The 23,822-nt window shown below is 41.6% G+C and overlaps 1 protein-coding gene across 8 annotated transcripts in view; it reads left to right on the plus strand.

Annotated features, from left to right (window-relative positions):
• Positions 1–18,410, plus strand: part of dot1l (DOT1 like histone lysine methyltransferase) — a 28,450-nt gene extending 10,040 nt beyond the window's left edge. Inside the window, exons 6-30 of one of the 8 annotated variants that reach the window (XM_089000117.1) lie at positions 46–140; positions 428–490; positions 569–624; positions 718–797; positions 1,851–1,919; positions 2,034–2,140; positions 2,459–2,500; positions 2,926–3,021; positions 3,533–3,752; positions 3,868–3,981; positions 4,074–4,165; positions 5,247–5,348; positions 5,761–5,898; positions 6,053–6,178; positions 6,287–6,479; positions 6,573–6,723; positions 7,103–7,202; positions 7,269–7,418; positions 7,495–7,537; positions 8,224–8,780; positions 8,852–9,060; positions 11,643–11,716; positions 11,861–12,526; positions 14,790–15,412; positions 16,695–18,410. In XM_089000117.1, the coding sequence (XP_088856243.1) occupies positions 46–140; positions 428–490; positions 569–624; positions 718–797; positions 1,851–1,919; positions 2,034–2,140; positions 2,459–2,500; positions 2,926–3,021; positions 3,533–3,752; positions 3,868–3,981; positions 4,074–4,165; positions 5,247–5,348; positions 5,761–5,898; positions 6,053–6,178; positions 6,287–6,479; positions 6,573–6,723; positions 7,103–7,202; positions 7,269–7,418; positions 7,495–7,537; positions 8,224–8,780; positions 8,852–9,060; positions 11,643–11,716; positions 11,861–12,526; positions 14,790–15,307 (4,061 nt within the window). In that variant the 3' untranslated portion in view covers positions 15,308–15,412; positions 16,695–18,410. Of the gene's footprint in view, positions 1–45; positions 141–427; positions 491–568; positions 625–717; positions 798–1,850; positions 1,920–2,033; positions 2,141–2,458; positions 2,501–2,925; positions 3,022–3,532; positions 3,753–3,867; positions 3,982–4,073; positions 4,166–5,246; positions 5,349–5,760; positions 5,899–6,052; positions 6,179–6,286; positions 6,724–7,102; positions 7,203–7,268; positions 7,419–7,494; positions 7,538–8,223; positions 8,781–8,851; positions 9,061–11,642; positions 11,717–11,860; positions 12,527–14,789; positions 15,413–16,694 lie in introns of those variants that run through there. The other 7 variants (XM_089000115.1, XM_089000121.1, XM_089000116.1 and 4 more) reach the window with 7 other exon arrangements.
• Positions 18,411–23,822: the final 5,412 nt, after the last annotated feature.

A 23,822-nucleotide genomic window follows, 5' to 3' on the forward strand; every position in this document is an offset into this window, starting at 1 on the left:
GAGCCTCGTTGTTTTGTCAATAAGTCAACCTCTCGTCCTGTGTAGGTGTGGGTCAGGTGGTACTGCAGGTTGCGGCAGCGACCAACTGTAAACACTACTACGGCGTTGAAAAAGCAGACATTCCAGCAACCTATGCAGAGGTAACACTTATACGCGCATGCAACCCAAAAATCGGATTGCGATACGTTTGGATCCTTTCATTCATGCATACACACACAAATACAGCGTTTAAAGGTATTACGTAGCTACAAAGTGACGGGGGTAAGTAATCAGTAATTGTGATAATTGTTGTAGCGCTCTATCGTAACATGTTGGAAAACCCCAAATGTGTTGCATCTCGAAACGTTGCTTCCAGATGATGAGGAAAATGTGTTTGAAAATGGATACATTCAAGTTATTTATGTCGTAATGTTGATATTTATCACAGAGCATGGACAAGGAGTTTAAAAAGTGGATGAAATGGTATGGCAAGAAACATGGGGAGTACACTGTAAGTAGTTAGCCAACCTATTTCTTAACCAATGTCACTGGAAGACGTGAAAGTGCTCATGGAGTCTTTTGTTTTCAGCTGGAGAGGGGAGATTTTCTGTCTGAAGAATGGAAAGATAGGATCGCCACCACAAGGTTACCATTTAAAAAGAAAAGGAACGTGCACTATTGAATGAGTAAAGTTGTGTGTCATTATCTGACTATTTTTTCTTTCCTTCTGTCTTACAGTATTATTTTTGTGAATAATTTTGCCTTTGGTCCAGAGGTAGATCACCAGCTGAAGGAACGTTTTGCTAACATGAAGGAAGGTTCGTACGCCGCTGAGAGATTACCGTATTTTCCGGTGTATAAAGCGCACCCCAAAGCCTTGATTTTCTTCAAAGGATGACCCTGCGCCTTATATGTGAAGTAATATTAAGCCACAACAGGTCTCGCAAATTTCTGTCAGCAGCCACTGACTCAATTTCCCCCTGTAGAAGAAGTTGTGCGTAACCCCAGCCTCTACTGTAGCACCTTATAATGTGGTGTGCCTTTTATTTTGAAAACTTTTCTACAGTTATTTATGATATTTGGAAAACATTACACCATGTATATGGAAAAAAGTTTGAAAATACACTATTCATTGGAGGTTCGCCTTATACTCCGGTGTGCCTTCTACACCGGAAAATACGGTATATCAAGAAAACTTGGAGCTTATTAGCATATTTTGCCAAATGCTGGAATTCCCTATAGTGCATCATCCATCTTAAAATGTTCTCGAAAATACCTCAATGGCTCAATTCGACCCATTCTCTTCCTATTTCGACCATCTAAAGGACAACCAACACCATTTTTTTTGTTTCCTAACTGACATCAGAAATACGTTTTTTAGCATCTAAAATACCCAAAACACGCAGGCTGATATTTTTAGTCAAATGCAAAACACCAATAAAAATGACTTACAGTGTCCAAAACGATTCACCATCGCGTTATTTATGTGTTTTCCTTCTAATTTCGCCATCAACACGAAGTTTTCAGACCAAACAAAGTACCGCAAAATGCATTGTGTGTTGCTTTCTCGGTCAGGGGCGTTCCAAATGTGACGTCAGGCAGGTGATCGTCATCAACTCAAAAACAAGACTTCCTGAATATTCAGCGCAAGTCTTAAAATGTAAAATATAGCTATATGTGGTGCAATCTTTGTAAAATATGGTCAGTAGAAGTCATTTGAAGCGATTTTACAAATTATGGACACAACTTGTCCGGAGGTGTCGGTTGTCCTTTAATGTCCGTTTGTAGTGTTTTCATTTATTGTTTGCATTGGAAAATCCACTATTCATCCTGCACCACGTATTTAATTTAATCCGAGTTTTATTTTTTAGGTGGAAAGATTGTATCTTCCAAACCATTTGCACCTTTGAACTTTCGAATTAACAGCCGAAACCTGAGTGGTAAGTATATCGGTTTTTTTTTTTTTTTTTTTTTTTTTTTACATTTTAATCTCCCTCTATAGACCAGTTGATTTTTACAGATAGATTTGACACGACTCTCTATGTCACCCTTAGATATAGGCACAATAATGCGTGTGGTAGAGCTTTCGCCACTGAGGGGTTCTGTGTCCTGGACTGGAAAGCCAGTCTCCTACTATCTGCACACCATAGATCGCACCATAGTAAGTAGAACTGTTCTTACACCTTCAAGAACTGCTGGCAAATATGACATTTCCTTTTTCTAATTTTGTCACTGAAACCAATGTGTAGGGAACTCTGCAGACTTGTTTCTTATTTTTATTTCTGGTCAATCTATAATGAAAATATATTCTGACATTAATCAAACTGATGATGAATGATTCCTTTGGGTTGTTGTTCAGAAACAAAACAGTCAGCAAATATTTGGCGGCTGATTCTTCACTCTATATTATCACTCAGTGCTCCTTCTCAAGCATTTTATTTTTAATGTAACATGTTTTTTCTTTGTCTCTGATTTGCAGCTTGAAAACTACTTTGCTAGTCTCATCAATCCTAAACTCAGGGTAAGTGCTTATAATAGTTCTCTATGTTAGCGGTCCCCAACCTTTTTTGCCCCACGGACCGGTTGAATGATTTTCAGGGAGCAGCTTTTAAGGTGTGATGGATAAATACAAAAAATGTGACTCATTTTGCTCGTTTATTTCCTTTTAGCAGTAACCTACCACATGATTGAGAAATGTGCGTTAACCTGCATCAAGAGTGACATATTGTTGAGGGTTGTAACAGAATCCGGTATATTTTCAAAATAAAACACATTTGAAGTTCCAAAACTATAAATTACAATTAAACACATGTAATGTAAGTTATTGTGCGTCCCAGTACAAAATGACCCCTGGACCGGGATTAGGGCCCGCTGCTTTATGTGATTAAACGTCCCATAGTAACTATTGAAGTTTCTATGTCAAACTCCTATAATATCTCAATACAGGAAGAACAAGAGGCAGCTCGGCGGCGTCAGCAGAAAGATATTAAGGACAGCAAAAGCAATAGCACCACACCCATCAAACCCAAGGAGCAAAACAAGGTAGCTTGTCGCGACTGTAGCAGGATTCAAACTTTTTGTCTGAAATGGACTAGAAACAAACAGGTGCAAATAATTAAAGCTACAACTTACCAAAACACTGACTGTCATTGTTTCCATTTCACAAGGCAAGACATTGACACTCTGTGTCCTTGTATTTGTGGCTGTAAAAAGTACATGCCCTGATTTAAAAAAAAAGCAAATGAAGTATTTTTAGAGCAAGGAATGAAAATAAATGTCCACATCCTCTTAGAAAACTGGAGGTTTGCCTGAGATGAGATGACGTATAGATGTCAGATTTACTGGGGTGCAGACTGAAACACCTGATTTTTCAAAATACATTTCCTTTACAAGCCGATTAGTAAAATAAAACTTTTTTCCACTCTCTCTTTATATTTTGGTAACAAATAGCACAAAACCGCTAACTGTGGCACGTTTTTGAGCATCACAACGGCATATGGAAAGTGACACATTTGACCCCTGTGTATGCTTGTACCTGCATTTGGTACTCCAGCAGGATTCCTGTGGGGAAGAGGAGCATCGCCTCCCACTGATGACTGTGGTCAAGCCCGCCGCCAAGCCTCGCCAAACAAAACTCTTGGCCAAAGGTCGTAAGCTGAACAACAAAAAGAGGGGTCGACCCAAGAAGGCGGCGCCGGCAATCGACAAGAAGAAAAATCAGAGCGCGTTGGATTTGCTACATGCCAAGACCCTTTCCGCGGCGCCACCTCAGGGTCAGAGATACACGGAGTGCTATACACCTGTTTCATTGTAGCATGACGAAGATCGATATTGTTATTTGTGTGTGTTTTTTGAGATTGGTGTTCTTTGTTCTCGCCGTGTGCACAGATGCATACAAGCAACCGCGGAGTCCCTTTTACCAACTACCTCCTAAGGTCCAGCACTATCCAGCCAATCAACTGCTGCTGAGCCCAACCCCACCCGGTCTGCAACAACTGCTAGGTAGGCCCAGGGGGAAAATGGGCATCCAGATGGATGGCCATTTTCAGGAAACTCGCTTTGGATTGTTTGACGTGTCGCCGGTCTTTTAACAGATAACATCAAAGTTCAATACCTCCAGTTTATGGCCTACATGAAGACTCCTCAGTACCAATCTAATCTGCAGCAGCTTTTAGAGCAGGAGAAGGTAAAAAACAAAAACACCACACTTTTTTTGTTCTTTTATGGAAGGTACAAAGCCACACTTTTGTTCTCAAATTAAATCTGATGAACAGCTTTGCAGTGATTGGTGTCATACATCAAGCGCTCAATGCAATTGCCTTTTAAGACTTCCGTGTCAGCTTTTACAAATACAGTAAAGTCTCGTTATATCGATATCGGATATATCGATAGTCCCGGTTATATCGATACTATTTCTATGCACGCACGGAGAAAATTACATGCAAACAGGGTCGGATATATCGATAGTCCCGGTTATATCGATATTTTTTCGGACTCCCTTGAATATCGATATAACGAGACTTTACTGTACAATCAAACCTCGGTTTTCGCACGTCTCTGTTCATGACCAATTCGCTTTTTAAACAAAAATAAAAATAAAATTTTGCCTCGGTTTACAACCGAAAATGGGTTCTCGACTAAACTGAGCACACCTGAATGCACCACTCTACTCCCCTCCGCTTCCTGATACGTCACTTTCTTGTGCCGTGTGTCATTGTGCCCGATGCATTATCCTCGTATATTTTTAACCATCGTGAGCCTGCGTGCTTGTATTCTTCAATCACGATAAAAAAGCAGACATTGATTACATTGATTATAATGGGAAATGTTTCAGTTTTCAACAAAATCTGTTTCCAAACAGGTTTCTGGAACGGATTATGTTTGAAAACCAAGATTTGACTATTCTATGAAGGTCAAATTCAATAAGCACTGAATGTGTACCCTAAATCTTATTAACTGATGCCTTCTTCTAGTTTCACTTGCTATGTTGATGGGTCCAAATATGTCGCTGACGTGAACTCGTTAAATATTACTTTTAAAATATGAATACTTAAGGTCTATGTCATGTTTACAAAGTCATCTTCAGGAAAATTGAAATTCAAACGGCTATTGCAGCCACAACAAACTAAATACAAATTGAAACCAGACTCAACTAAACTCCGTTTGACGGCACAGGACCTTCAACCTGTTTGATTGTTAGTAGTTCACATGTTAACGGTTAGTCAATTATAAGTCTAATTGTCCTGTGCGTTGTCTTTTGTCTTTAGCAAAAACACAGAGATTTGTCCATGCAGGCAGAGCAGCTCCATTCCATCTGTCAGTCTCATAAGGACAAGATCAAAGGTCTCTTTCAGACTAAACTGGATGAGGTGAGTGCAACCCAAATGGCAGGAAAAGTCAAAATCAACCACAATAATAGTGATTCAAAATCACTCATTCATCACTTCCCATTTTTCAAATCTAGTTTTGTCATTGAAACAAATTATATTTGGAATAATTTGTTCCAGACTCCCAACTGTCTTGGTCATGAAACCAAGCCTTTTCATGTTTTAGTTCTAGATTGTCAATGCACCTCACCAATCTACTATAAATAGATTGAAATATTCATCATAGTTGGGCTTTTCAATAGTATTTTTGGGTGGTATTTTTCCTGAGTAGTAGAGTAATTTCTTGGTTGCAAGTATTTGACGCAGATGTGCCACAACGTTGTCATCAAGGACGCTGATGTCTTCCACATTGAAAAGTGATCCTGTTTTTGTCTTTTTGTGTCGGGGGGCTTAGCTGGGAGTGAAAGCTCTCACGGTGGAGGACCTAATACAGGCCCAGAAGGAGATATCGTCCCACAACCATCAGTTGAAAGAGCAGACCAAACAGCTTGAGAGAGACATGGCTTTACTTCGAGATCACAGCGTGTTGCTGGTGAGACACCGCTGCTGCTGCCATGTTGTTTTCAACGTGTCCTTTCAAGTATACGGGTTAACTATGAGACTAAAATCAGAATTGTGAAACGCCTCGCAAAAGTATTGTATGTTTTTTGATATTGAGGAGAGTTGAAACCAAGTTTGGGTTCCAGCTAAAGTCTCGATGTGAGGAACTGAAGTTGGATTGGGGATCTTTGTGTCTGGAGAGTCTGCTAAAAGAGAAGCTGGCCCTGCGGAGACAAATCTCTGAGAAGCAGAGACACTGCTTAGAATTGCAGGTACGACTCCCTTGTCTCCCTGTTTTCAGCAAAATTGACCTTTTTATTATGTTAGCATAACAAGGACTATTGAAGCATGGAGAGATTTATTCCTTCTGGTGTTTATAGATTAGCATTGTGGAGCTGGAAAAAAGTCAGAGGCAACAAGAGCTACTTCAACTCAAATCGTATAGCCCACATGAGGGCTCCCCTTTCCGCAAGAACCCGGAATCCCGGTCATCTTCCGATATGGACGTGCCCAAATTCGGCCTGCCTTCAATCCCAGCTCTCAACGGCATGAACCCCGAATGCTCTCTCAACGGTACCGCCTCGCCTTCTTTGGAACGCGGGAACACCAAGACGGAGGTTCTTTCACGCTATCTGACAATCTCTCCTGACCACGATGCCGCGGCAGCCATGCCCGAGGCTCGACAGAGGCAGCACGTCTCCCACGCTCTTCCCGACTACACACGCTTCTCCCCCGCTAAAATTGCTTTGCGCAGGCACCTCAACCAGGAACCTGCAGCCGCGAGCCACTTGAGAGGACCCGGGCCCCCCTCACACAGGTGTGTGAAGCTGCTAAAATAGGGGTGTCAAACTAATTTTTTTGCCGCGGGCCATATTGTCGTTACGGTTTCCTCTCGGGGGCTGTTATGAATTTGGGGAAGCCATTAAAATGTTTAATGCCATCATAGACCACACAACAAATTAACAAAGAACTAGTTTTCAAATATGAAGTCAAGAATAATGACTGTTATTGTGGTTTACATACGACAATTTTAAATTTTGGTTCAGACGTTAGCAAGCATCATGGAAATTCACAAGGTTGATTTGCTTTTGCGGGCCGGATAAAATTATGTGGCGGTCCAGATTTGGCCCCCTGTGCGCTAAAAGTTCCTGAAGCACTGTGATTTGTCATCACATGATCAAAATATTCTATTTCAGATCAGAAATGTGTGGTCTTAACTCTCCCCTCGGAGCCAAGCAGGGCAGCCCATCCCCGCATTCAGTGGATGCCCAGAATACACCAAAAAGTGGCGAGAGGGTAATTTGATTTGTTTTTCATGATGTGTCATATGAGATGCTTTCTAAAGAATCATTTTCCCTTCAGGCTGGAAAGGAGAAAAGTCCATCTGTTCAGGCGGACAGCAGTATCACAAGCCTTCCAATCAGTATTCCACTGAGCACTGTTCACCCAAGCAAACTTCCAGTCAGCATTCCACTCGCCAGTGTGGTACTACCCAGTCGGGCTGAGAGACTGGTGCGTATTTTCAACACCCTGAAATGTTTCATCTTTTCTTAGACATCACAATATGCTTTTTTGTGCATTGTTGCAGAGAAGTACTCCTAGTCCTGTTTCTCAGGCCTGTCCAACCAACGGTAAGGAATATCTTAACGTTTAGTTTGATTTCCCAAAACGGCCCTGGAAATAGAACATGATGAATTGTTTCCCTCCAAGTTATAGAAAGACTTAATTTGCAACAAAATCAAAATGTGTTTTTCTTGCCCTAATGTGTGTCAAATTCTGTGGAGGAGAAATTTCAATTACCCTATTTTCTGGGGTATAAGGCGCACCCAAAAGCCTTAATTTTCTTCCAAAGATGACCCTGCGCTTTATACGCCAGTGAACCTTATATGTGAAATACTATTGAGTTACAACAGGCCTCGCAACTACTGTCAGCAGCCACAACTCCATTTCTCCCCCTGTAGAAGAAAGAAGTATTGCATAACGCCAGCCTCGACTGTAGCGCCTTATGTGGTGTGCCTTATATTTGGAAAACATTGATATATTCATATGGTATTATACGAATTTGGAAACCTTTTTTCATTCATTGAAGGTGCGCCTTACATATGGAACAAGTTTGAAAATACACCATTCATTTGGGGTGCGCCTTATACACTGAGAAATACGGCATTTCAATTTTAGTAAAACTGTCACATGTGGAAAGAGGCTGGGAATACGTTCCAAGTGCCTTTTCGTGTTCTTTAAAATAGTACCAAATTACTCCTTCACATGAAGCACCTACACCGTAATTGGGATTCATTATCTTTGTTCTTCACCGTAGGATATTCATCTAGCTCAGGGCTCATGAATGGGTGTCCCCACTCAGAGGAACAAAATGGTGCTTCTTCATCGCCTCCACACATAAACACACCCCTGGCGAGACCCACAAGCAGAGGAGGTCCTATCCAGAGCCCCCCACTCAGCACTGGAGGGGTTCTCCATTATGCAGACGGACCGGCAAGGGTTCTTTCCGAAGACGGTCAGGAACGGCAAGAGGCCGAGTCCGACACCGAGCTCCAGGACAATGAACTGCGGAGGAGAATCTTTTTCTCCTCCTCTTCCTCCTCCTCTTCTTCGTCATCGGGCAGTGGCGGATTACGCCTCCACCACCACACCGGCAGCTCCACCAAGCAGGGATACCACAGTAACCACGGAAACCGCAGCCACCAGTCACCCCCCACGCACGGCCTCGTTCCCCAAGAAGGACGCAGACGCGGGAGACGGAAGCGCGGCTCCACGGCGGCTGTCACAACCAGCAGCTCGCCAAAGAGGAGGACCTTTCCTGGTGTCAGTGCTAACAACCACTCCTCCGGCTCCCCGCTCAACATCAATTCCATGGTTGGTGCCCCCCAGCCCCATGAACATTTGCCATGTAGCTTGAAGTGTAAGACCGTGACTGTCATCAACAGGTGAACAACATTAACCAGCCCCTAGAAATCGCCGCCATCTCCTCACCGGAGCAATCAAGCCGCAGCAGCCCTGGCACGTCAACACTCGACCAGCCTCCTGTTCTGAAGAGGGAGCACCCTCTGGAGGTCAACGGCACTGGTCGTTACTCTTCCGCACACAGCACTGATGACGAGGACTCGGGATACCCGGCTGAAAACACCAGTTTACGGTAAGTTTCTTCAAGCCAGTCATTCCTACGACGTGCTGTTTTTTTGTTGAATGTGTGTTTTTTCCAATCGTGGTCATTAAGTCAAATGAGGCAAATGTATTTTTCAAAATACTATTAAAAACTAACGTGTGCGTGCGTGCGTGTATTCAGAGCCCATTTTTTTAACAATTTGGGCTCATGTCAAAACTAGATGACATAAATAATGCCACAAAATGCTATTGGGAAAGATCAATTACGTTGGTGACAAACCCAAAAGATAGTTATACATTTTATTTCCATTGCACCTTTTCAGGGACCAAGTACCATATTTTGAGGAGTATAAGGCACACCCAAAAGCCTTCATTTTCTTCAAAAGTTGGCAGTGTGCCTTATATGTGAAGTAATATTGAGCCACGACAGGTCCTTGCAGCTACTATGCGACTCCATTTCCCCCGTAGAAAAAATTGTTTGGGGTCCATGATGGGTTCTACAAAACATTACCTCAGCTTCTACTGGAGCGGCGTATAATGTAGTGTACGGAGAATGTTTTTAAACATCTCATTCATTGAAGGGGCGCCTTAAGTCCGGTGCGCCTTATTTATGGAAAACGTTGTAAATACACCATTCATTAAGTGTTCGCCGGTGCACCTTACACACCGGAAATACAGTATATTTTTCAAAATAATTTTTAATACAGACTTGTGGATATATATATCAGAATCAGAATACCTTTATTCGTCCCGCAATGGGGAAATTTGCACTTTGCTGTATATATATATATATATACAGTAAAGTCTCGTTATATCGATATTCAAGGGAGTCCGAAAAAATATCGATATAACCGGGACTATCGATATATCCGACCCTGTTTGCATGTAATTTTCTCAGTGCGTGCATAGAAATAGTATCGATATAACCGGGACTATCGATATATCCGATATCGATATAACGAGACTTTACTGTGTGTGTGTGTATTGGATTGGATTGGATTGGATTTGCCTTTATTAGTCTCACAGTGGAGAAATTTACATTTCACAGCAGCAAAGTGATGAAAGGACTATATATACAGTAAAGTCTCGTTATATCGATATCGGTTATATCGATAGTACCGCTTATTACGATACTATTTTCATTTCCCTTGCACATTTCTAGTCTTTTTATGTATAAATAGTACCGTTTAGTACGATACCCGGTTATTACGATAATCCGGTTATTACGGTGCTCCTTTTCATCCCCCGCCGGCCATTTTTGTTGTTTATATCGATATATCCGTCGCGCCATTGGTCAACTTGGTCACGTGTCTTGTTACGTGAGCCGCCATCGGTCGCGCCATTGGTCAACTTGGTCACATGAGCCGCCATCGGTCGCGCTATTGGTCGACTTGGCCGTGTGACTTTGTCACGTGTCACGCCATCAGTCGCGCCATTGGTCGACTTGGTCAGGTGACTTGGTTACGTGCCCAGCACCCGTGTAGCAGAGCCATTTTCATTTTCAGACGCTAGCTCGTGTGTAGCAGACGAGATTGAAGTGTTTGTGTTAAAAGGTAAAAATGGGAAGCAGAAGAAGATTGATGACTTTTTTAAATTGTATACATAATACAGTAAGATGTAAGCGTTGCAGTTTCCCTGTTGTGTTATGTACATGCCCACTGTACTGTATATGAATGCAATCGTTTTTTGCAACAATGTTTCTTGTTTTGTCTGCTGAAGCGCGATGATTTTGAAAATTATTAACATTCCATACTGTGTATTAAAGGACAGCCGATGTCACTTTTTATTCAAATGCAAATAAAAATGACTTCACGCCAAGACGTCTTGCATTGCTTGTGAATCCAAACAATGGCTTCAGATTCGGATAATATGCTTTCTTGTTACACATCCAGTTATGAATATGTTTCAAATACACTGTAGTTCTGAAGATTAAAGCATACATGTTTACAATCAGTAAAGAATTATATGTGCCATTTTGAGGCAACATTGGGGGAACATCTCTCACCCAAAAAAAAGGGAGCTAATGGCCAGCTCCGTTTCTTATATGGCGCTTGGCTGCCCTCTTTTGGCGGCTTTTGTTTAATGCAGTTCGGCGCAGGATCGGATATATCGATAGTCCCGGTTATATCGATATTTTTTCGGACTCCTATGAATATCGATATAACGAGACTTTACTGTGTGTGTGTATATATATATATATATATATATATATATATATATATATATATATATATATATATATATATATATATATATATATATATAAAAAGCATATTTGGAGCCCATTTCTGTGCAAATTTCACCATTGTGGGACGAATAAAGGCTTTCTGATTCTGATTATTTAAGAATTGAAGCTCATGTGAAAATTAAATTGAATAAATAATGCCACAAAATGCATTCATACAATTGAGAAAGATCAACTGCATTGGTTATAAACCCCTTTGAAGGGGCCAACCAAGTATTTTACAAATGATTGATTAAAAAAAAATATTTTTGATTACTGTGTCATCTTTTTGGGATCAAAGCTTTCCTCAAATGTAGTGATTCCTTGGTGACTCCTTCATCACACAGCTACATTTCTGTGAATTTTTTCTTCACATGTTTACGTTGTAGGCTTGAAAGGAAAATTGCTACGATATCCCTGGAGAGCAGAGACGGATCCAGTAGACTCAGTGAAAGTGAAAGAGGTAATTTACAGCGCTTCACGTTGTCACCATTTAAAACATTTGCAGCATGTTTTCATAACATGCTTGTTGGTCACTTTTGTCAGAGTACCCCAAAATAATACACATTAAAAGTCTCCACTTCCCAATTCCTGTTGTGTTTACCAGGCAGGAAGTTAGGCGGCGGCAGCAGCAGCGGTAACAGCACAGGCAGCGATGCCTCCTCTTCCTCATCCTTATCTACAAGCAAATGGAAGTCCACATTTTCACCCATTTCTGACCCCAAGCAACCCAACTCTGACCTCAGACAAGGGGGCTCTCCGTTCGGTATGGGGGGGTCAAACTCGGAAGCTGATTACAAACATCATCAACAGCCCAGGAAGGGAAACGACGGCGACTTATCCAGCTATAGCAATCACAATCCTTTCCTGAACCAAGATCCTGGCAACCGAAGCACTGGTAGCGGAGGGGGTCAGGCTGGCAGCGGTTCTGACCCCCGTCAGATTTTACAGAAGCAAAAGCCCCCTCGGGATTGGGAGCTGAAGACAAATAGCGGCCATTCCAGTCAGAACATCTTCATAGCCGCCGCTGCCGCCAGTAGCGGCGGCGGCGGCATTCTGAGCGGCAAAGTCGGTGGAAGCCCTGTAACTGTTTCAACGGGATCCTCAGTGGGTCAGTACCTGGGCTCTCAGTTCCCACTTGGAGGGACCTCGGTCTTACAGTCGTTGTTCGGGGCCCAGACAGGAAGCTCCGGTGCCAACACGCGACTGGTCAACGGACACGCTGGCCTGGGCAGCTTCTCTAGCGCCGGGCTTGCAGGCGGAACAGCGGGAGGTGAGTAAATATGCTTTTGTTTTTGGGGGCTTTTATTCGTCCCCAGTGTCAGTGGGATTAAAGAATCCAAGTGAGGGATAGCGTTAGCCTTCCGAATGAAGGAAACAGAACATGATCACTAACTGTGAGGTAAGTGGAGGTTTGAGATGTTGCTGCGATGCTATGACCGGCTGCTTTGGCTGCAGTTGCAAACACGCTTGGTAAATGCTGCATGGAAACAAAATAAATTACAGGCAATGTGAGCTGACTAAAATAAAGGTGTCAAAGTCAAGGCCCGCGGCCAAATCTGGCCTGACACATCATTTTATTCGGGCTGCGAAAGCAAATCAAGCATGTCAAGATCCGTGACGCTTCCTAAAGTCTGAACCAAAATTTCAAATTGTCCCATGTAAACCACAATAACAGTCATAATATTCATGAATTTGTTGTGTGCTCTATATGTAATGTGTGGAGGAGATGAAACATTCTAATGGTTTCCCTAAATTTATAACGGCACTTGAGAGGAAACCGTAACTACAATGTGGCACGCAGCACAAAATGAGTTTGACACCCTTGGACTAAAAGGTTTTAGGTTGGCTCTTTGGTGATTTTCTGCGGGTGTATGTTTTTTTTAATGTTATTTTTTATCAGAGTCATTTCACTTGCATGCTAAAATCCGATGACGGATTTGAAGGAAGACATGTTATAAATGGATTTTGAACCTCGATTTTAAGAGTTACTTTGCATCCAAATATAAAATGCCTTGGCTCTGCTCGGCCTATGGTATACAGTGAATATTTTTTGCGGTGGCCAATCTGTCTTTATAACAGAATTTCCTTAAGGGGGAAATGACTCAGGTAAATGTCTTGTATGTACCTGCAAGTATGTTGACAAAATGAAGGTATAACAGCACAAGCAATAACATGCAAGAACTTTATATAACTAATTAGCTCAAACTACAAAACAACAAGGATAGCCAGAAAAATGAACTAAACATGGTCAACACAGTATAATGTAATCGCATCAATAAAGTAAACGACTGTACGATTTTGGATTGAGATTGGATTGTATGAGAATGTTTGCCAGCATATCATAAAGTCATAAAATCTTTCTCGATTCCAGTAAAGAAAAAAAGTATGTCGATAAGGAATCACTTCCACATCTTTTCAAATCGGACGATAGAAAATGGCTAAGTGAACACGGGGTTCTGTCATGTCTTCCGTTGAGTTGAGTAGGCGCTGCCTAAATGTAACTCGTTCACTGCCAGGCAATGCGCAAATACTATGTGTCCACTCCAGTGCCAGGGTTTTTGTCGTTTTCACTCAAATTGCTAGACCCACAGAATATTGAGTTTTAGGACTACATAAACATTCAAAGCACCGTCAGAAACCTTCGACTCTCTTCTTTCATCAGAAAAAAAGTTTATTTCGAGCTGACTTGGTTGTAGAGTTAACTGCATTGAAAGTGGGGGCAGCTGTACAAAAGGTAAATGCTGCCCCTCGTGGGAGGAAAAAATATTGCCATCTTCAAACGCAACCTCCCCACAAGAAAAAACAAAATCCGAACAAATTCGGGAATGGTGCGCCACATCATGCTTTTCAATTAGCAAATAAATTCGGGAATGGCAGTGAATGAGTGAAGCTACTGCCGGTTTCCGTCTGCTCCCGAGTTAACGTCTCCCCAAACTTCCGCTCACATCAATTGCGATCTAATGGATTAACATAGTCAACATTTTCATGCATGGGTTTTTATTCCCGGCGTGGGATAATCCGTTCAACAAGTGTTTGTAGGTGGGAATATTCACTGTATATCATAAAATAATTCTGGGGAATTCACTTTTTTGCCCAAATATTTTTTGTGTTTTTAGCCATTCATTCTCGCAGATTAAAATCTTTGAATAATTTTAATGTGGATTTTTTTCCACTTTGCCTCAACCCTCCCCCCCCCAAAAAAAAAAAAAAAACAAACAAAAAAAACAAAACCCTGGCCAGATCCAAAGCTTGTCCCTCAGTCTTGATGACAACCCAAAACCATCAATGTTCAGAGCATAACATGTCCCCTCCCCCTTTAAAGCAAATCCAGTTGTTCTTTTGAAAGGAAGAAACAGTGGTCTGACTCTGATTTGCTCTGTGTGCGCCTATCTGGAGACTGGCTTGGCACTACCTCGCTCAGCCCTCGCTTCTGTCCCCCCCGACCCTCCTACCCCCCTCCTTTTCTTCTTGTATCTGCTTCCCTGCTATCTCGCCCCCTCGACTTCCTCCATTTTTTTCTGTATGATTTGCAGGTTCCTTTCATCACGTGGTTCCCTCAGTGTCCCCCCATCAGTTTGGGGTGTCGCTGCCCACCTCGGGAGGCCTCGGCTCTCTGCTCAGTCTGTCCTCCCCCCAAACCGCTTGCGCGCCCTCGCCCCTCCCTGCCTCCCCGTCGCAGGCCCAGCATAGTCGCACCCAGTCAGTGCTGCACAGCCCCTCCCCTCCCACGCTCTCTCTGCCCCCTCCGTCGTCGGCGCCCACGCCCGCCAACACCCCGCCTCCGCCCCACTCGTCCCGTCTCCCGCACGCCTCGCTTCATCACCCGAGGGCGCACACCCTCGGCGTCCCCTCCTCCTGTGTCGTTCTCTCCGCCACCCCTTCTTCCTGTTTGTCGTCCTCCGCGTCTCGCCCATTCGCGGTGCATTACTCCCCCCGCTTGACACCGCTGCCTCCCGCCGCCAGCTCCGGTGGTGGTGGGGCCATGCGGAGGGCTCAGGGCACACATGGCACCTTCACCACCACCTCGCTCCCTGGCTCCCGACCGAGATAGGTTTTGGGGTTGGGGGACTTGGGAGGGGGGGGGGGGGGGTATTCTGTGGCCAGATAGAGACAGAGAGCGGAAATTATAGGGAGTTCTTTGTTCAAAATGAACAAGGTAAGTTCATGCTACTTTATTAGAATGACGGTCATTTTTCAGTATGTTGTGGAGTTTGCCCCTTTTCCTCTGCAAGTCTGGGTTTCGGTCAATATCATCCATTCGTTCATTTTTCTACTCTGCTGGACCCCCGCAAACATGCAATTCAGCACTGATTAACTCATTCACTGCCAGACAGTGTACAAAAATGTGTCCCTTCCAGTGCCTGGATTTTTGTCATTTTCATTCAAATTGCAGGACCCACATAATATCGAGTTTTAGGACTACATAATTCATTCAGTACAGCGTTAGAAACCTTGTTCTCTTCTTTCATCAGAAAAGAAGAGTTAATTCCGAAGTTATGAATCTGATGGCATCAGAGCTTGAAGTGGGGGCGGTTGGATAAAATTCAATCCATATTGATTCATACGGCGCTTTAAGAACAGCGGAAGCTATAACAAAGTGCTAAAATGGACAAAAGGCATATGTTGCCCCCTTGTGGAAGGGAAAAACATTGCCAGAGGTCTGACCAGCGCTTTATTGGCACCACAAGCAAGAAAAAACAAAACCCGAACAAATTCGGGAAAGGCGCTCCACGTTACACTTTTCAATTGCCGAATAAATTCAGGAATGGCAACGACTGAAAACGTTTTTGTTGTTGTTAGAAATCCATCCAGCCATTTTCCAATTTTCCAATCCACTTATACTCACAAGGGTTGTGCGGGGAGGAGGTGGGGGTGTTGGAGCCGATCCTCTGTTTTTTGGAAGTAGGCGAGGGACACCCTGAACAGGTTGCCAGCCAATCGCAAGGCACATACGGAGGAACAAGCATACATGCTCACACTCACAATTTGAAGTGTTCAATCATCTGGTCATGCATGTTTTTGAACTGGTTTAAATATTTTAAAATTAGTTTTCATTGAAAAGCTATGTGGGTCTCAGGAATTAGTTTGTGTTTTTGATTTTTGGCTTTTGTTTCTCATACATTCATAATAGCAATTCTACAAGGATTTTCGCTGGCTATATCCTGAAATCGTCCTCACCTCCTGATTTACTCAAAAATGGTTGGATGCACCTACTGCCATCTAGTGGATGGAAAGGCAAATGTTCTTGTCATATACTAGTGCGCAACAACAAATTCCCTGGGTACTTGAAATAATAATAATAATAATAATAATAATAATAATAATAATAATACGTAAGCTTCAAGTGGAACCTTGCGTTGGAAAAGGGGCAATACTCTCTTTTTTTAATGGGTCAGTAAGATGACCAAGCACATGTTTTGTTTTGTTTGGCCTTTCAGGTAATTGCTGAAAACTACCTCATCATTTAAAAAAAAGAAACTATGCAAATATCCAGCTGTGGACCCAAGGCACTCTGCTCCTCGCTCACTGGTGCTTTAATAAGTCTAGACTACCGGATCGCCTCCAAGACTGGCTTCTGTACTGACACACTCACACACACACATTTAACAAACACAAAACCCTGCAGCGATCATCACAAGCAGAATTCAAAATTCTTCTTTCGATCTCACTCTTCATTTTAGAAAGCAAGGAGAAATGAATTCATGCAACAAGCACACAACTTCCTCTTTTGGACGAGACACTTCCTGTTTGACCTGTTCATTGATATCTGCTCAGGTGTCACAAGCGTGTCTTTTTTTTTTTCTTTGTTTTTTTTTTTTTTTTTTTTTTCCCCTGCTATCTGAACTATATCACAAGATGAGGAAAGTCATGTTTTGATTACGTTCACACTGGATAACAACATACAGTTGCATTTGTAGCATTATGGTTTGTTCCGTTAGGATCCATCCATCCATCCTTTGATTCTAAAGTAACCACAAACTGAATATAATCCGGCTGCTTTCAGCTCACCGACCTCATATTTCCTAACTGGATCAAAGCGATTCTGTCTTTTCTCCTCATTAACATCGACTATTGATGTACATATCAGTTGAGGTTCCTGACTTGTTAGGGCACATATATTAACTCATTCACTGCCAGACATGTGTAAAAATGTGTCCACTACAGTGCCAGGGTTTTTGTCATTTTCACTCAAATTGCAGGACCAACAGAATATTTATTGAGTTTTAGGACTACATAAACATTCAATGCAGCGTAAGAACCTTAATTGCTTCTTTCTTAAAACAAAATACCTTTATGCTTGTTTGGCTCTGGAGTTATCTGTATTGAACATGGGGGGCAGCTGTACAAACACCCCCCAAACTCCACAAGAAAAAAAACAAAACCTTAAATTCGAAAATGGCGCTCCACGTCATGCTTATCAATTTCTGAATAAATAGCAAGGAATGAGTTAAAAAAAAAACAACGTTTACTCCAAAATCAGTTCATTTCTCCCAAGCAACACTCAACATGAATCAATATTCTGCTACAAAATGGTGCTATGTGTTCATTCTTTCTGGCACTGCTGTCGAGTTAAGTGAAGCTAAATCCAGGTAGATAATATCAATAATAATAATAATGACAGGAAGGGAAAAAAACAGGTTTCTCTGTTTATTATTATTATTTTTATTATTCATGGTTTTTTCAAGTGGCACTACTTTGAGACCTTCTCAAAGCAGGATTTTTTTAAAAACCTTTTTAAGCTGAAATTTGTATATTTATTTGAGCTGCTGGGTGCCGCAGATGGACACCGAGGTTTTAAGACTCTAAAATGCATGAAGCACACACGCACACACACACACACACACACACACACACACACACACACACACACACACACACACACACACACACACACACACACACACACACACACACTGGGAACATATTTTTGCCACAACAAACTACTACTGGACTACTTCACACCTTTTTTGTTTTGTTGTTTTTGTGTTTGTACTGTGAATATGATGAATTGTCTTGACTGTACAGTTGTTAGACTTATATATTTATGTCCTCCAATTTCTGTTTTTTTTTCCTTTCAAAAAATCCTGAAATATGTTGTACAATGCAATATAATATGTGAGTCGATGTCAGAAAACAATGGTGCTAAATTTGGACCGTGCCTGATTGTATTTATTCTTCCAGTGGAAAAACACCCCCCCCCTCCCCCCCAAAAAAAAGATATATTTTATATATATATATATATATATATATATATATATATATATATATATATATATATATATATATATATATATATATAGGCGACACATTGTACTGTACACAGGGATTTCTTTCCCCCTTTTTTCTTATTTGTAAACTCCCCTTTTTTGGCCATTTAATGTCTTGTATTTAATATTGTATTAGGGTGTCCAACACTTTTGGATAAAAATTCAGTGGACCAAAAAAAAGCCACTGTTTTGTACAAAATTGACCATGCAAAGGTATATTTAATAATATGTAATTATATATGTCTAAATATAAATATATCTTAGGAAAAAAACATTATCGGTGCTGCATTGTGACTCCCACATTCAGTCTTCAGCCACCACATGACCTTAACATGCCGAGGTGCTGTGGCGGAGCAAACACAACGGGATGTTTTCCTTTTTTTCTGTTTTGTTTTTTGTTTTGTTTTCATTTTCTTAAACTGCAGGAATAAAAACGGTGCTTCTGTTTTAAACATGAAATTGAACAATGAACGGTGCAAACAAAGCGACGTGTCTTATGGATGAAGCCCACCTGGGGATTGTCATGCTCATGACACATCGTTCACAAAAAAATGTTTCATATTTTGGGCTTTTGGTTGAAATTTCAACTTGTTAGCACAACCGCTGCATTGGTAGGATGACTTCTTTATGGTCATGCGTTGAATACTACTTATATTTTTTCTTGGAATGTACACTCTTTATCAAAATCATCAGGAGATGATAAAACGATCCCATCGTGCAGAAATGTTGCTGTTTTTGCATTGCTTCTGTATTTTCTCCGATATTTGTTCACTCTTGTCGGGGATGCCTCCCTTTATTTCTTTAAAGGACAACCGACGTCTCCGGACAAGTTGTGTCCATAATTTGTAAAATGGCTTCAAATGACTTCTACTGAGCGTATTTTAAAAACATTCCAGATTATTCCGGAAGTCTTGTTTTCGAGTTGGTGACGAGTCCGTACGTGACGTCACTGAAGGAATGCCCCTGACCGAAAAAAAGGACACACTGGAGCAGTCCTTCCATCACGTCAATGCAATTTGCTGTGCTTGTTTGGTCTGAAAACGTCACGTTGCTCCAAAAAGAGCCAGAAGAGGGCTACCAAGCTCCATATAAGGAATTTATCAGCCTGTGGAAACAGGCTGATTAATTCCTCACAGGGAGCTTGGTCGCCATTTTCTGCCTCTTTTTGGGTGAGACATTTCCTCCCAATGTTGCCTCAAAATGGCACGGAATAAATTATTTAATCGATTGCAAACATGTATGCTTTCCTCTTCAGAACTATTTGAATCATATTCATAACTGGATGTGTAACAAAAAAAGCATATTCTCCGAATCTTGGTGTGACGTCACGAACTGGGGGCGGGACTTTCTGAAAATGCCCAATTCGCAGCTCTTTTTTTTTTTTTGCAGATTTTGGACACTTTAAGTCATTTTTATTGGTGTTTTGCATTTGACTAAAAATATCATACTGCGTGTTTTGGGTACTTTAGATGCTATCAAACGTTTTTCTGATGTTGGTTAAAAAACAAAAAAGTGACGTCGATTGTCCTTTAAAACTTGTGTGCTAATTGTTGGTGGATATTTCAGAGTTATAGCAAAGCACAGCGTAGCGGTCACAGAGGACCTGGCTTTGCCACCTTAGAGCATGGGTGTCAAATTCAAGGCCCAGAGGCCAAATATGGTCTGCCACATCATTTTCTTCGGCCCGCAAAAGCAAATCAAACATTGTGAAATTCCATGATGCTTGCTGAAGTCTGAACCAAAATTTCTAATTGTCCCACGTAAATGACAATAACAGTCATTATTCCTGACTTCAGATTTGAAAACTACTTATTCATTAATTTTTTGTGCATTCTGTATGTAATATGTGGAGGAGATAAAACATTCTAATGATTTCCCCAAATTCATAACGGCCCTTGAGAGCTAACCGTAACTAAAATGTGGCCCATGGCAAAAAAAATGAGTTTGACACCCCTATACCTAAGAGATATAGAGTGATTCAATTCTTCCCAGATCATACAATGACATCGAAAACAGGCTGCGTTCTCAAGTACCGTGCTGGGATACATTTGTATTAGTCCAATCATAGATCAAGAACCCATTTCAAATTTGGCATTCAACTCTTTGTTATAAAACAACAAATTGTGCAAAAACTGCTCAAATGCTGAACAGTTGGACGTGTACATTCCCAAGAAATAGTGAATGTTCAAGCGCAGCTTCGGTTGATCATGAAATTTCCCCCCAAAGCCCAATCTGCTTTGCAGTACTTTGAGTTGTGTATATCTCATATCTGAGCTGTTAACCCTCCCTCTCCCAAACTAGTCCGTTGTTTTTGTTGCTTTTTTTTCATCATAGGTGTCAGTTCCCTGATCTGTTCCAGTTTAATTTTGTTTTACAGATTGCTGTCCTGTTTGTAGAACTGCTATGCTAGTCAGACAAGACAGTTTTGGTGCTCCTTCAACATCGTTCAAAAATTCCTGTTGTTGTTGTTTCACTCTCTCGCCAGAGGGATTGTTGGGGCTGCTTTTCGGGATGTGCAAGTGAGAACCTGCTTTTTATCGCAGCTTCCAGACACTTTTTGTAAGGCATTGTAATCTGTGTTTAAAAAAACAGCGCGTTATTGTCGCGTCAGCGGTACGATGTCTGATTAAAATGGTAGCCTCAGAAGTTGAATGGAATTCCAGGTTAGGGTTAGTTATGGTTTCACTAAAAAAAAGGTTTGAAATGGATTGATTGCATTAAGTATTGGACATTTAGCTTTCCCTGGGAAACCAAACGACTGTACTTTCTACGTACGGTATGTACTGGTTTGCCTTCAAAAGGGTGTCAGAAGTGTGTCAGATTTTACTTGTTAAAAAAAAATTACAAAATATTAAATTAAAATATTTAACACTCGATCCAAAATGTTCCCAATATGTGGGGTTCTTCGAACCTTGCATACACCAAGCCACTTTAACAGTACAAATGTGAAATGCTATTATATTTAAAAAGAAAAAGAAATCAAATTTATCGAACTACAGTTTAACCATTTTGTGGGCCACATAAATTGATGTGGCGGGCCAGATCCGGCCCGGTGCCCTTGAGTTTGGCACTTGACCCCTAAAAATAAAGGAAATTGATCATGAATGTTTATATATATATTTTTTTAAATCTCAAAAACAAACATTATGTGGGACAAAAAAAGCAGTTCGTTTCAGGATGTTGAAGTTTGTGGTTAGTATCTTTTGAGGCTTTGAGGTGGACCCATTTGATATGAGTATGAAGCAACCGTCTTGTAGAACTGGAAACAAGGCCTCAAATGCTCAGTCCTGCCAAAGCAATTACCTCAGGAACTTTTTAAACGCATCTTCACGCTTGTTCTGTGACATGAACTTGGTCGTTGTAACTGTAAGGACAATCTTTGTGTGTGTGTGTGTGTGTGGGGGGGGGGGTAATAACGTGTGCCATTTGGGCACACTCGGCGAGTTCTCACTTCCACATCCGTTCAGGCCCGGGGAAACTCCGCGAGTCCGCATCAACCTCTCAAACTACGGCATGGCGGCGACTTTTTATTTCCCCGCACGCGACGGTCCTGCACCATGAAGTGTGTTGACTGTTTGAGGGGGGAGGGGGGAGGCATCGAGATAAAGGTGCTATGACGGCAAAGCCCGCCTTGTCTTGGAATCGTATGATGCTAAAGTGTAGTGATGGTGCTTTCATCCTGAAATGTAATCCTGACAAATGGAATATGTGTGTTGCTTTCCGCCCCCTTTGCATTTTATGAATAGTAATAAAATGTTTCATATGATGTTTGCATTTTGCTGTTACATTTATTGTTGACTGTGAATGAATTTAATCATCCGGGATTCTTGAGCCAAAATAGATAAAATGGAAGTCAAAATTGTCACGGTTTGCATGGTGGTGATGGCGGGTGCGGATCCCAAAAAGCAGGCAGGAGGGATCAGGAGGTTGTGTTTGACAAATGGTATTAAAATAAAGTCAGCAGGAACAAAATGTAAAACATCGAAATCATCTGAACAGAAAAAATACAAAGTATCAAACCAAGTATAAAAGTCCGCCAAGGTTAAACAAACACATGCATAGCATACAAAGCATACAACAATGACCCGACACCGGATGGTCATGCCGGGAGTCCTTTTAAGTGTCACTGATTGTAATGACCAGCACCTGCGAGGCAGAAGGCAGGCTGACAGCGCCACCCGGTGGTCGCCAATCCGAACGTGGCAGTCCGCCAAGGCTCGGGACGACCAACACCTGTGTGCAGGTGCAGGCGGGGCCGACAGCGCCACCCGTTGGTCGCCAACCAGATCATGACAAAAATGTGTCGCTCCAATTGCCAGAAACAGGTCTTCGTGGTGGGGGGATTGACACGAATTTGCAATTCGTCTTTAATAGTTTTATATTTCAATATTTTCTCAAATTGAGCATAAAACATGGAAATGTGTATTTCTCCCCTTACAACCAAGTAGATTGATATACTGTTTTGATTTTTTTGTATTGAATAGATGTGATGCTATATCTGAATATTCAGGAAATCTTGTTCTTGAGTTGGTTACGAGTCCGTACGTGACGTCACTAAAGGACCGCCCCTGACCGTAAAAAAGACGCATTGTAGCGGTCCTTCCATCACGTCAATGTATTTTGTGCCTCTTTTTTTGGGTGAGAGATTTCCCCCCAATGTTTCCTCAAAATGGCACGGAATAAATTATTTAATCGATTGCAAACATGTATGCTTTCCTCTTCAGAACTATTTGAATCATATTCATAACTGGATGTGTAACAAGAAAGCATATTTTCCGAATCTGAAGCCATTGTTTTGATTCTGCAGCAATGCAAGACGTCTTGGCGTACGTCACGAACTGGGGGCGGGGCTTTCTGAAAATGCCCAATTCGCAGCTCAATTCTTTGCAGATTTGTGACACTTTAAGTCATTTATATTGGTGTTTTGCATTTGAATAAAAATATACTGCGTGTTTTGGGTACTTTAGATGCTATAAAACGTTTTTCTGATGTTGGTTAAAAAACAAAAAAGTGACGTCGGTTGTCCTTTAAGTACACTTTACAGTCACAGTATAATGTACGTTTACGTTTTGTAGCGTCATAAATTTTGTTAACTTCTTTTAAAGCTTTCTTCTGGGGCTGAGGTTCTGTCAATCTATTTTGGAAAATGATATTCAAAGGCACAACCTTATAATGCTTGTAAAAGTCTGAAGCACGAAACGGGCTTCTGGTTGGCTGCCGTGCCGAGTATGCAAATTGCCAAACAAACGTTCGTTTGGCAGTTTGCATACTCGGCATGGCAGCCAACCAGAAGCCTGT

Source organism: Hippocampus bargibanti, linkage group LG07 (genome assembly GCF_051943395.1).
Source record: "Hippocampus bargibanti isolate YZ-2025 linkage group LG07, ASM5194339v1, whole genome shotgun sequence".
In the NCBI taxonomy this organism is placed as follows: Eukaryota; Metazoa; Chordata; class Actinopteri; order Syngnathiformes; family Syngnathidae; genus Hippocampus; species Hippocampus bargibanti.